At 39.4% G+C, this 13,914-nt stretch overlaps 1 protein-coding gene across 1 annotated transcript; it reads left to right on the top strand.

The window, feature by feature from the left end:
* The first annotated feature begins 2,174 nt into the window (after positions 1–2,174).
* Positions 2,175–10,085, top strand: LYRM7 (LYR motif containing 7). Its single transcript, XM_057385106.1, has 5 exons — positions 2,175–2,240; positions 4,276–4,348; positions 4,968–5,038; positions 7,490–7,571; positions 9,942–10,085. Exons 1-5 carry the CDS (start codon positions 2,223–2,225, stop codon positions 10,016–10,018), a joined length of 321 nt encoding a protein of 106 aa, XP_057241089.1. The 5' UTR covers positions 2,175–2,222; the 3' UTR covers positions 10,019–10,085.
* The last annotated feature ends 3,829 nt before the right edge of the window (positions 10,086–13,914 follow it).

Raw genomic sequence — 13,914 nt, 5'->3', positions numbered from 1 at the left:
AAGTGTTTCAAGGACAACTTTCTTTGAATTATATTGTTGTCTAACCATAGCTATTCAGCAAATATATGATTAATTTTATTCTCCCATTTTCTCAGGAGTTAAATGAATTTCATAAAAGAAGATCTGATATTAGTAGCTAGACAGACTCGGGAGTTTAACATACAAATAATTATTTAGGATCCATTTGCACATGGTAGTATATTTCAAGTAGTTCTATGGACTGCCGTGGAGTCAGTCTAGAAAGCATATTTGCATATTAAGAGGATACATAAAGAGACAAGTTTGGAAGATTCTCTGAAAAAGCAAAAAAAAAAGCATGTAAACAGCACATTTTATATTAYTTTGAATAAAACAAGGTCTTTTCAAAGGGTCTAATTCATTCACACCTGCAACAAKTATTCTTGGAAATAAATCTAAAAATAAGCACCACTTCTGCTAACAGGTCAAGTTTCTTTATGAGTTACATAGTTTAAAAAAGTATTTAATAAATGCTATGGTTAAGTATCAATAATTAATGAAAATATTAACATTATTGAGTAATAGTTTAGTGTTCCCATATTTCGATTAGCTCACAATGAAACTGCAATTGGTTCAATAGACTGTATTGAAGCTAGAGGTCTAGTGAGCAGTAAAGCTGATGACACAGAAAATCCTTATGCTGCCTGTAGCTAGTGCTGAATGATGTGTTACTGAACTGTAAGCTTGTTTGTATTTTTTAGAGAATGGCAATTGAGTTTTATAGAAGTAGAAGACATGGCCAGGCCAAGGCTGGGCTGTTCAGTCAGGGTGTGGGTAGGGCAAGGTAGTGCTGTTGAGAACTGGGTGTGAGCAGCCAAGACAGTGACCTGGCTAGAGAGGGGAAATGACAGAAATGACAGAAGAAAATGCCTGTCAAAAAATACCAACAAAGGAAAAGCCTGCCAAGGACACCAGCAGTGTCCTCGAAAAGGGCAGCTGGCCTCTTCCAAGTACCTAGAAACTGGAGAGGTCCTGAGATACTTCTGATAGGTGCAGAAACAGGGAAATATAGTCACACCTGAAGCAGTGAAAAAATAGACCGGGAAAGCAGAAGGAMCCCCAGAAAAGGAAGGATTCTGAACTGCCTTTGACTGTTGTAACTGCAAGAGCAAAGAAACAGTCTGGGAAAATAAAAGCTGATTTGAAGCAGCAGCAAACATCATCATTTATTGGCYATTGTAGGCTCACAAAAACTGATGGCTGTCCAGTTAGCCATCTGAAGCAATTAGATTTTTGCTGAGAACAATGGGTAGAACACACTGGTSTTTGTGCTACCCTGGGCAGTGCTCTGTGGACCCTAGACAGGGAGCAGCCCCTTGTCCCCACTACAGCTCCCCTTGGAGGGCAGGAGTCCCCACTGCCAGCTCCAGTAGGCAGCACTGCCTTCCTCCCACAGACCCCCTTTCAGCTCCTTTTACAGACAGTGGCTCCCAACACACCTTGGCATACCGAGGAGTGGCACTGTTTGCGCGGCCAAGAAGACCAATGGGATTCTGGGGTGCATTATGAAGAGCATTGCCAGCAGGTCAAGAGAGATGATCCTGTCCCTCTACTGTGTCCTGGTGAGGCACATCTGAGTGCTGTGCCCAGTTCTGGGCTGCTCAGGATGAGGCACGTGGAGCCTGGAGTGGATCTAACAAGGGCCATGAAGATGGGACTGCAGCATCTGTGTTATGAGGAGAGGCTGAAGGAGCTGGGCCTGATCAGCCTTGAGAAAACTGAGAGAGGACCTCATTAAYATCTGTCGGTATCTGAAAGGCAGGTGTCAGAGGATGGAGCCAGGCGCTGCTCAGTGGTGCTGAGCAGTRGGACGAAGAGGCGACAGGCAGAACCGATGCACAGAAGTTCCACTGAACATGAGGAACAACTTTACTGTGCGGGTGGGCGAGCACTGGTAGCAGATTGCCCAGAGAGGTTGTGGAGTCTCCCCTACCGGAGATAGAACCGTCTGGACACAATCCTGTGCCACCTTCTCTGGGATCTCTGTCCGAGCAGCCCAGCCGCTGCTGTCCCTTCCAGCCTGAGCTGTGTGTCGGTGAAGGCGGAGGCAGCGGGGRTGGGGCACAAAGGCTGCTCGGAACGGCGGCGGCGGCGAGAGGCACCCGGCGGGGCAGCATTAGCGGCAGCACCGGCAGCAGCGCGGCGCGGCGGGGCCCGTGCGGTTCGTCACTTCCGGCGGCGGGTCGGTGCGGGCGGCGGGCGCCATGGGGAGCCGCGGGCAGGCGAGTGACACACAAACACATTTATCCTTGCGTGCTGGGAGGTCGCAGCTTTGTAGCGGCCATACAGCCAAAAGAGATAGACTTGCAGGACAAGAAAGACGCAGAACTAGGTAAAAGAAAGTAGGGGTTTGCACGCAAAGGCCGTTGCGGGAAAAGGAAGGGAGAAGTGATAAGCAGAGGTTAAAATACATTGAAAGCACGTCTCGTGAGAGTAAGGGRAAAACAAAGACTTAGTTACTAAACTTTTATTACCGTGTAATGTCTTACCGGTACCTCTTTCGGAAGTGTTTTGAAGTCTAGTTTTGGGAGTGCAAYAGACTGAGGTATTCCTGGAGTTCTCTTAAAGCACCTGACTGTAGAGGTCAGMCGAGTTTGCATTAATTCATTTTGATCAAGGCCATCTAATACAGCARCTGTTGGTAGGTGTGGGGAAAGCTTTCCAGGAGGAGTTTGCAGAAATAGAACCAGGTAATATYCTGGGTTGGAAGGGAGCCACACGAATGATCGACTCTAGCTCTTGGTCTTGCACGGSACCATCCCCAAGASTCACACCGTGTGCCTGAGACAGATGTGCAGAAGCTCCTGAGCTCTGTCAGGCTGTGCTGTGACTGCTTCCCTGGGTAGCCTGTTCCTGTGCCCAACCATCCTCTGGGTCAAGAACCTTTTCCTGAGATCCAGTCTAAATGTCCTCTGAAACAGCTTCAGGCCATTCCCTTGGGTCCTGTCACWGATCACCACAGAGAAGAGATCAGTGCTTGCSTCTCCTCTTCACCATGTGAGGAAGCTGTAGACTGCTGTAAGGGTAGGAGGATGCCTGAAAATGCCTCGTCGAGTTGTTCAAAGTAGCCAAAAAAAAAAACTTCAAGTTTTACCACACATGAGTTCAACATAAAACCACTTGTAAGATTAACTTGCTGTTTGCGGGGATGGCAGAAGTATTATGGAGTAAAAAAAATTTAGGATGTTAAAATCTGTTAAAATACATCTGCAAAGCAAGGAGTTTATTTGCTGTGTTTTAATTCTGTGAGTGTGCTTTCCATAGATTCATCCATCTTGGGAATGGTGCAGTTAAAGGCACCATGGTTCTGTTAGTTTGCTGATTATTTSTGAGTTACAGCCCTCTGTTTCCTCTGTGTCCTTCTAAAAAATATTTGGAATACTACTCATGAGAAAACAATCTAGGCTTATTATGAAGTGCTTGGAATTGTGCCGGCTAGAAATGCCAAAGCATGAGAGGTGGTACTAGAAGGAGCTTCAAAAGGCATRGTGCTATCAAGATTATGTTCTTCTTGTGCTTGTCAGAGATTGTTTTCAGTCTCTAGCAAACACCAAGAAAGTCTCACGAGGACTTGAGGATTTCTGTAATTCATTACAGTCTGTGTGAATGATCAGCCAAAACCTCACGACTGCGACCTGTGGTTCTCAGGGGTTTTGCTTTGCATACATATTCAGGTGTGTCTTCTCTACATTACAAGTYCTAGATTTTTGAGTGTTTGCATTTATGGAAGTTTTTATTTGCTAACCTGGCAGTTATATTTAAGGACTTTGCATTGGTTTTGCCACACCACCTGCAGAAGATTATTATGTGAGAGTACTTAAGCCATTTCTGTTTCTGTCTTTTTCAATAGCTGTAGAATATCCACTGATGTACCCTTGATRGGGCCTTCAAGGAACTTGACTTTTAGAGTTATTCCAGTTCTTTTTTGGTTTATTTGATGTTGCCATAATAAATATTGCTTATGTTCATGTATTTTCAGGATTATATTCCTATAATGCCAAATAATTATTTAAGATTGTGGTGCCAGCATGTTAGGGTAATTTGAAATACCTGTCTAAGGTTTTAATGACAGCACATCTGCTTTTGTCTGCAGAKTTTTTATCAGGAATTGAAGTAAAGCATGAGATACTAATGCTATATCAAATTCCGTACTAAACAGAAAGACATGAAATTCCAACATTTTCAGTATTAATATGTCAATTTTAACTAATAGTCCTGCTAGCAAATAAGGTAATTCTATTGATGTTGTTTTGGCAGGTTTTGAAGCTTTTTAAGTTGTTACACCGAACACGGCAAGAAGTTTTTAAAAATGATACCAGAGCACTTGAAGGTGAGATACTTGCTTTGTGTGGTGTGTGCTTACCATATTCCATATTTCTGTGGAACTCTCTTCTTGGAATACAGAGAAAGAGAATTCTTAACATAATTTTTCTTTAAATTACTCCCTGCATATTTTTTAATTAATCATTGGTGAAACTTTTGTGTCTATAACCAGACATCCTTTTATTTGAAACCAAAATATGGTCATTAGACTCAAGCAYGCATATTTTGGAAGGGAAACATCTCTTTTTTGAATATTCCTGATCTTCCTGGGAGATTTTTTTCTTTTATTTTTTAAGTTCCTCTCTTCAGTCCAAAGCATGTTTAACTGTCGTAAGTATTAGAATTAATTCACTGTGTGTGGTTTTTCTTCAAGGGATTAATGCTGCTTTTAAATAAAGCATCTTCTGTATGCTAAATAGGGAATCTTATTTTATTTGTATACCAGTCAACTTAAAATGTGACATCACATGAATTTTATGGAAATTTTACATTGAAATACTTAAAGCATAGTGCCCCAGGAAGGTGCCATAAAGAACTAAGATTCTTAACTTTGGGGAAATGACAAATTCGGAATACATTTTTTGTTCATGCTTCAGTTTTTTACTTTTTTTTTTAACTTTGTTTAGCTGCAAGACAAAAGATAAATGAAGAATTCAGAAATAATCGAGACGAGACATCTAAAGAGAAGATAAATGAGGTATATTCTTGTTTTCTGTTGGTTTTTTTTCCCACTTTGCATAAGAATATTTAGACGTGAGCTTTTTATCTAAAGGATCTCTAAACCAATGTAAACACATTGAGACATTATGAAAGTCACATTGGTTTAGAAAGGCTTCTACATGGATCTTTGTTCATAAATATATAGTGGTATTAATGCTGTGGTATAGAATTTTGTACGTACAAAAACACGCAGGTAAAATTGTATTCTGGTAGTTCAATGTGATTATTTTGAAGTTTATAATAAAATTATAGGAGAAAATATTTAAAGTTGCTATTTTCATGTAAGTATTTTATGCTTTGTTCATGATGTCTGTCTGCACTGTGGTCACATAAATTTGCCAAATAATTATTGATAACCACAGAAACATATAGAGAAATTAAACAATCTACTCAGTTGCTGACAGATCACAAATGAGTCACCATCTTTGTCRAAGGCAAAAACCAGCAAAAATTATGATTGTAGTATAGTATAGCAGTAGTAGTATATATTATACTGCAGGAATTTTCTTTCTTCTTCTTTCCTCGCAATGTATTAAAAATAGGGCATTCTGTTAACTCACCAAGTTCATTATCTTTGCTCAGTTGTCACCATAGTACTTTTTGCTGAGTCATTTTCTAAAACTTACTGAGTTCTGGAATGGAATTTCTGTATTTTAGATCATTTTAGTTACTGACATCCATACAGAGCGAATAACTTAGTCTTTGTCATTCAGCCTTTTATTAGACTGTATTTATGTTGTCACTGGGCATTGGTTGGCATCCATCCCTTGCAGATATAAATGTAAACCTTTTCCTCGTACCAGCCACTGAACAGTAGCACAAATAGTTCTGACTGTTTAGTTAGGACTTCTGAATTTMATCTTGTTATCAGCCTCCTGTGATAGTACTCAGTGTTTGTGTTACTACTGTCTGGTCAGCTAACTTATGTGGTTCAGGGTTAGTTTTTTTAATCAATGTACAGGAAAAATACTTGAGGTAATTTTGAAATCCATATTTGTTGAGACTGGCAACCTACAAAATACACATATATAACTTTTTTACATGCGTTAGTTAATACTTGATTAACTGTGTCAGTGAAAGAAATGCTAGACTTCCACCCCACGTACACTCCTGGAACATCACAGAATTTGATATATGAATTACATATGCACATTGAATAGATTTGGTTGCAGAGGAACTGAATAAAATGATACACAGGACTTGAAAAAGTCTGGGCACTTGCTTGCATGAACAAGGTGCTGTTTGTGCTGCTTTGGACAGCAGCTGAAAAATGGACCAGCCAAAATAGAAAGTTCCAGTGTTTTCTAATAGGACAGCAGGTGCTTGAATCTGTACATGCTTGTACATATCAAGTATGTCCTGACATAAGGAGATTAGGGCAACTGCCTACAGTATGAAAATGAGAAATGTGGCAGGTGAATGTAATGCACTGGTTTTAGTTCAGATCAGGAGTGCACTTATGACGTTACCTTGGTTATTTCCACTTCTGTGGTTAGTCTTGTTTTGTAAAGCAGTATCAGAGCAAATAGCAGAATTCCCTTAAGGTCAATTTGAAGAGGAAGATTCAGGAGCGTGCAGACTGGCTGCTAATGGGCTTTCAGCAGGGGGAACTGGAGGGTACCTACTCCAAGCCTTTGAAAGGGAAAAGCATGAGAAGAAATGCAGTGTAGATATCAAGTATTGAGTGCTAGCCTTTGCAGAGATCCACTTCAGTTGGTACACACCACTTCCTATTGTAAGCATGTCTCCTGAAGTGTCTCACTTGCACAATTTCGTTTATTTCTGACACAGGTATCATGCAAACAAGAATTAAACTTCTCTTAATGGTTCAGCAAAGCYAGCAAGGGTGCTTCAGCTTATCCTCTTTGTGAGAAAAGGAATTCTAGGCATTTTGCCAAATGCTAATACCCCTGCTAATCTTTAGGTAGTGCCTTGTTTCTGCACAGCTTTTCTGTGAAACCTCAGTATTCTTAATTCTTGTCATTTTTTACCCTTCTCTTTGTTTCCTTGTTTCATGAGCAGTAGTGTTAAAAGAGYGAGACTGCCGTTTCACTAAGGGAAGTCAAATGTTACTGAGGCTTTCGCAAATGTCTTTGATCATTGGAAGCTAGTTGATTAGTTTTGTAGTTGCATTTCACCTTATWAATTTGCAGTTTTAATTGGAGCCTAGATGTATGTACTGCTGTGTTACTGAGCCAGAGTTTCCCTCTCCATGTGCTTTATGTCAGGGCCATGTACCTATCAACCTGTAAGTTATTCCAGCATCCCCAAGGCAAMAGCTATATTTACTGAGTACATAAATAAGAGAATAGTAGGACTGAATGGCTTTAATATTTGAATAGTTGTCTAGTGTGGGAAATATCTTCAGGAATAGTCATGTATAATTTAAATTACTCTGTTGATCCTCTCTTTTTGTTCYTTTTACTAGCTTCTGAAAATAGGTTCAGATGTCGAATTGATTCTCAGAACTTCTGTTATTCAGGCAGTTCACACAGATTCTGACAAAATAGGTGAGTAAGCATGCTAAAAAGGTGTTTAAATATGTTATAGTCCAGTAAATAAATAGTGATGCAAATAGCCTTTCTTTTATTCGCTGTTGAAACCCTTAATCTAGACTTAATTAATGTCACTACTTAGGGCAGGTGGAGATTTCAAAGGTACAAAGTTTCTACACAAATATGGAGGTTGATAGAAAAGAGCCCTAAACTAGCTACAGCTACTGTCAGCAATTAGATAGCRCGTCAGCATGCATGTACAGGTTAGTCAGTCAGTGTATGTCCAAAGGCAGTAGCCACAGTATCTCCCTGTAGATGCTTACTCTGCCAAATAGGGAGAAGCTTCCTGAGGAGAATTAGCAAATGCAGTATGTACACAGGCTGTAGAAGCGCTTTTTCATTGAGGATTGAGTGTTTTTTCCAAAACTTCTTTCCAACAATTTCCATTTGAGGTTATGCTTTGTAAGATTTGTGMCACAGTGATGGCCTTGATACAAACTCTGTCAAATTATGAAATTTTGATTCCTGGTTTAGAAGTTCTTTTATTTTACAATCCAAAAGAGAAGTGGTGGGTAGATTCAGTATACAACTATGTGGCAGAGAATAGGGGAAATCTTCGGCTGTGTATATTGTTTCTTTATACTTCTGTTCAGTGTTGTCTGTAAAGTTTTGTAACAATTTTCAGTTTTAGGTTTGGTAAAACATATAACTTCAAAAGGGCATTTATGATCACGGCCAAAGATACGTGTCAAGTCTTCCACAGTGATTCCAGGCAGATGATAGCAGATGAAGAATAGGAACATCTTTCAGCTCTTCACACCTGGCAGCACTTCTTGGGCCAGGGATGTTTTCTGGCTCAGTTATCTCCAATGGGCTTGTCTTTAATTACTATTCATTTTTACCAAACTCATTGTTCATGAGTTTTTAAGTTCTTTATTGCTTTCTTTTTGTTCACTTCCATGAAACAACTTCTCTTGGAAGCARCAGGTGAATGCCTGTGATTATTCTATTGCTATTTGCTGCACCCTCTTCAGTTCTCTGTCTCAAGATGGTTAAGGCCTTGCTATCTTAGTCAGAGCTGAGCGCATTTGTAAAGCTATGGGCAAGGAGGCATTTATACATACAATGATAGCACAATGATGTTTTCTCTTTCATTTTCAACGGAATTTCTGGTCACTGCTAATTCTAAATTTTTGACTCTGAAGCATATATATTATTTGTTTTTACAAAATTGTACTGATTTAATTCATCAGAGTGGTTATAAACAGTTTCGAACTTACCACTTACTTTGTGAAGTTAATATTTTTCTTGACCTGTGTGCATTTTATGCCTCTTGGTGTAATTTTGTGTCAATTTTCTAGTTACTCAGTCATCTTTCCATTTTTCACAGTAAGCCATTTTCTTAATGAAATATTTCAGCATGATAAAAACCATTTTTTCCCAGGTTACTTAAAAATACGTTGAACAGTGAATGTGCCTACAAAAATAACTGTAGAACTCTGCATTTGACATGCACTCCAATGGATGACCTGATCATTTATTGTTTGCTTCTTACAGTTTAACCAGTGACTTATCTGTGCAAGACTTCTGTCATTATAAAGCTGTTGTTTCATAAAAGCATTGACCAAGGGACGTTTGGGAATCCAAATATGCTGTGGCAACCTCCAAAGAGCCATGCAGAGAACTCCAGCAGGGACTGTGGAGTAAGGGGAACTTCTCTTGCAAAAGCCACATGGATTCAATTTCAAATTCTAGGTTATAATCTAATCCTGTGTGAGTGTATCAGAATGGGGTTAGGACATCCAGGTGGATCAGGAACGGAAGGAAGAGGAGAGAACATGTGGACCTGCAGCAGAGTAGGAATAGGGACCTGGAAAGAAGGGACACAGAATAGTCAATTCTGTGACAATATAATGGCAGTAACTTACGTTATATGCTTTCTTTTCCTGTTGGCCTTTTAACACATGAGGTAAGATGAATATTACAGATCAGATTCCAAGACTTGGGAGAGAAAGCTGAGCCAAATTCAGTATTAATTTTTGAAACTGTTGAATTAAGCATAGTACAACTCAAGCTTGAAAAAATTGCCATTCAGTCTCCTGCTAAAAGTTATGGCAAGACTATAATTTTCTRTGGCGTCTTAATGATATCAAAATTTTCAATGCTTATAAAAGGAGAAAGAGAAAACATCATTGTGACCAGCTAAAAGTAAAATCTTAGTATGATTTTGTGTTAGATATGATGCTGCTTGTACACTTCCCAGCAGTTCAGATCCTCATTTTAGTAACCTGATTTTTTGTTTGTAAACGTAAAAACAACTTCAGAAYTTGAAATAGTATTTGCCATAAGATTGTGGTCTTACTGGGTATTTTTTTTCTATTTCAGTACTCATCCCCAGGAAAGATCTGCTACAAGATAACACTCCTTACATGGATAAACCAACAAAAAAGCAAGAATCCTGAGTATTGTTACTCGGAAAAAGAGACTAAAATAAACTCACTGATTTTGTTGAGTGCTGTGGTATCATCATGCACTTCTTCAGTGAAAGATACTTTCACAGAACTTAAAAGTACACTGCTGAGATGTTACCTCAGCCAGGAATGTTCCTGATTATGACAGCTATCAGACAGAGATTGTTTCCCAGCCGTCCAGTGTTTTTCAAAGCTGCATGAAAAATAAATGGGGTTCTTAATACTGATAATGTTTATTTATAAGTTTTTTGTTAATCATAAGCTGCTTTGAAGTAATGAAAAAACATCTTGTGGCGTTCAACGTTAAATTTATGCTCTTCACCAASTGCGTGATTTCTGAAGTTGTCATTAATTGTACACTAGTATAATGTGATGCTTGAGAGAGTTCTTAAGGTTTATCTGAATAAATTATTTGTGTTTTACAGATGGAAGAGTGTGTCTAGTGTTTTTCTTCCCCTACACGCTTTGGAATGAGCAGGAATGTTAGGGTTTGAGTTCTCAGATGACAGCACAAAAGAACCCAACCATAACCAGAGGATATTGATTTAGATCATCGTATGCTTCATGAATTTAGGGATTATGAATTTACGTTTTGTGTCTTAACTTGTAATCATTGAGTAACTGAGGCATTTTCCAAAGAAAAGGGCTTTGCTATTCAGTTTCAATTGAACTTGGTAGAGTGAATATATGAAAAATTAGTAAGACAAATCATTTGCATTTTTCTTAGAGGAGACTTACTTGCTCTTTGTGGAATTCACCACAATGTTCTATTCCCTTGCATTTTAATTGGAATGAGGTACTACTGGAGTGATACATAGAATCTTAGTGAAATTGGTAACAGGCATCATCCTAGAATCTTAGTACCTCACRCAGGAGTGAGGTAGTCCAGTAATACTTCTCACCTCCCGGGGCTCCTTTCATCTTTAGTAAGCCTCCAAGATGTTAGAATTGCATATCCCTGTGTGAGCTCATACGGCTTCATTGGCTGAGTAAACTAGAAAGCTAGTACCTTCATCCAGTCTCTTTTTCTCACARAGCATGTCAGTGTTACAAGTACTCCTTTCTTCAAAATAATTGCCTCTGGCTGCTATGGGCAGGGCAGCCAGCAGCAAATACAGCTGTCAGTGACCCTCTTTGAATTGCACTGCTACTCCCTGCACTGTAGCTAAAAGGCAGCAGGCACATGATGGGAGATAGAATTAAATGACTGCAGTTCTTGCCATTAAGTAGTGGCTCCACTACAAAACAAATGTCTCAGTCACGTAGGGGTTGTCCTGTTCTAGGCTGCTCRTATTGTTTACTTTCATAAGGACAAGCTATATTCTCTGGTTTCCCATCCTTCTSCAGCCTGCCTACACTGACTTTTTTCCCCATAAGGGGCATAAGAGAGGCATATGCCAGGAAGAGAAAATACAGCACAGTTGCAGCTGTGAAGAGAAGGTAGATAATTGCTTCAAGTGAAGTGACTACCTTTTGTGCAGAAGTAATTAAACAGGGCTCTGGCAAGACTGGCATATTATATAACCATTAACCTATGACAGGTTGTTTTTGGGGGGAATTCACCTTTCATAGCCACTGCTTTAGGCTGTGGGTGTTGTCTTAGAGATTTTGTCCTTCAGATTGACCTTACAGAACTGAGGCCTGCTAAGTTTTCACTTTCACTACTGATGTAAAATTTTGCAAGCCCCTTACCATGCAAAATATCTAGTAAAAGACTGGTGATGTCAGTGGTAGAGGGTAGTCTTCTGTACACTGTTTGAGGAAGCCTCAAGTGGAGAAATTTCTCATGTGACTTGCTTTGGTATTGTTCTGCTATCATGTGTTTCGGGGTTTTATTTTTAGTAAGAACACGTAAGTAGAAATACTGTATGGAAGTGTCAACTTACAGGATCAGGCTTGTGATTCAGCAGGCATTTGTGTGCTTCATCTTACCCACATCTTGAATACACAAAACAAAAATACAGAATAAGTGACTCGAATAACATAGTCAACTGTTGAAAATAAAGTACATGGTAAAAAAACAAAAAACAGTAGGTACAATTTGTTGTCCTTCAGAATGATTCTTCTTACACTCCAGTGCAGTATTTTATGGTCTGTGTGTTAACCTTCCATGTTCCTGCTGTCTTTGGCATTCCTGGACAGCAAAGACAAACAAAATTTTGTGGTGYTGAGATGAAGAAAATCAAGGTACAAAAAAGGCTGCTGACGTAAGAGGCTGGCAGGCCTATGCGTTGCTCTCATTCAATGTGATCTTAAATAGGAGCCAGAGGGTATCTAGACCAGGATAAAKGGGAATCCAAATATATTACTGAGCCTAAAAGCATCTCAGTTTTTGCTTTCTGGGCGCAGCAGGTGTTTGCTTTCTTCAAATTTAATTTTTCAGTCTTGGAAGACTCACAGACTTGCTTAATGAGCAGCTTGTAAAGCCTTCTTTGTACTAGTTGGTCATAGTGGCTATTCTTCWACCCCTTATTTCATGCTTACCTATTCGGTCACATTCCAGAATCCAGCCATCTCTCCCAGTTTCCATTTCCTTTTTTAATTTCATTCTGCGTGTGAATCTGTCCTTGATACTGCTGGCTTTGTGCTCATATATATATATTTTAAAAATTAATACCAATAATAATAGATAAGAAGACAGAAACTATTATTGCAATCCCTCTGCAAGTTTGACGTGTTAGCTGAAACTGCTCATTACACATGTTTTCACTTAATGGCTTGGGAGAGGAAACATTTGATTCTATACAACAGAAACTCTAGCTGAATAGATTCCCAATAACACAATTCAATCACATTAAAGTTTTCAGGTTTACTGGGGTAGCAGCATTTTGAAAACGATGTGTGTGCCTTTCCTTCCAGAATACGTATCATCCATCATCAAAGATAGGCCTTAAAGGTAATAGTTCATTAAACTGAAATTTCATCATGTCTGTGTCAAAAAATTTCAGAGAGGCCTTCTGCAGGCAGACAGGATGTGCTCTTGGAGAAGGCTTGGTGCTTGTTCAGCTCTGCTGCAGTTCAGCTGCCACAGCCAAGTGGCCAGCACGTGTTGCTGTCCAGAGGTGTGACCTGTACAGACACCAGCAGTGCTTTACAGGAGGGTTTCAGGTCTGCTCAAGGTAGCCACGCATATACAGAGTTTGGCAGAACAGATGTCACCTCAGTAGTTCCATGTAGCTAAATTTTAAGCACTTCAGCTTTTCGCAGCATTGATTGGAGATGCCTCTGTTAGAACTTTCTGCCTTGGTATTCTCTTTCKTGAAGAGTTGCCTTCATATACACTGTAGCTTTATGGAAAGCATTACATACATCCAAAGAGTACTTCCTGTTTAAATTTCGAGTTTTGGTCTTGTGCTAACCACCTTTCCCTCTCCTTTAACAGTTTCAAAATTAAAGGTTTGTTCTGCAAGCTTGTTCTGATCAGGGTAAGGATCAAGCATGGTATGTCTGCCATAGTCTGATGTTTACAAAAYACAGGTGATAGATTTAATGTATTAATTGATTTTGTTTGTGTGGGTGGGATTTGTGTTGAACTCCTAATGGTTTCAGGTGAAACATGGTGTTTTTTCTAATTTAGCAAGTTTTCTAGTTGCACATTAATCCCCTTCTCTGTTCCTGTACACTTTGATAAAGAAAGCATTTAGTTGCTAATTTTAAAAGGMGTGCTTTTAAATGACAAAGTGATTTTACAAAAAGTTGACATGGAAGTGGCATTAAAAGTTTAGTATGGAAAAGTGGCTTGTATGTTCCCTGAGGAACTGAGTTCGCAGGTGGTTTTCCAGGTAATGTGACATTAGCAAACCTGTGGCAACTGCAGTGACACTAACATTTATTCTAAGTCCTGTCAGCTGAGGGAGCTGAAGTAGCCTGAATGCTGGATAGAATTA

The sequence above is a fragment of the Malurus melanocephalus genome, unplaced genomic scaffold (assembly GCF_030028575.1).
Source record: "Malurus melanocephalus ecotype Western Australia unplaced genomic scaffold, MMel_1.1 scaffold_15, whole genome shotgun sequence".
Classification (NCBI taxonomy): domain Eukaryota; kingdom Metazoa; phylum Chordata; class Aves; order Passeriformes; family Maluridae; genus Malurus; species Malurus melanocephalus.
The sequence above is the reverse complement of the archived record's forward strand: the minus strand, read 5'-3'. Positions and strand labels throughout refer to the sequence as shown.

Excerpts from the sequence above, each read along its gene's own strand:
- LYRM7 (XM_057385106.1), top strand. Across the intron at positions 4,349-4,967 it reads TGATACCAGAGCACTTGAAG|CTGCAAGACAAAAGATAAAT; the intron begins GTGAGATACTTG and ends AACTTTGTTTAG. Across the intron at positions 7,572-9,941 it reads CACAGATTCTGACAAAATAG|TACTCATCCCCAGGAAAGAT; the intron begins GTGAGTAAGCAT and ends TTTCTATTTCAG.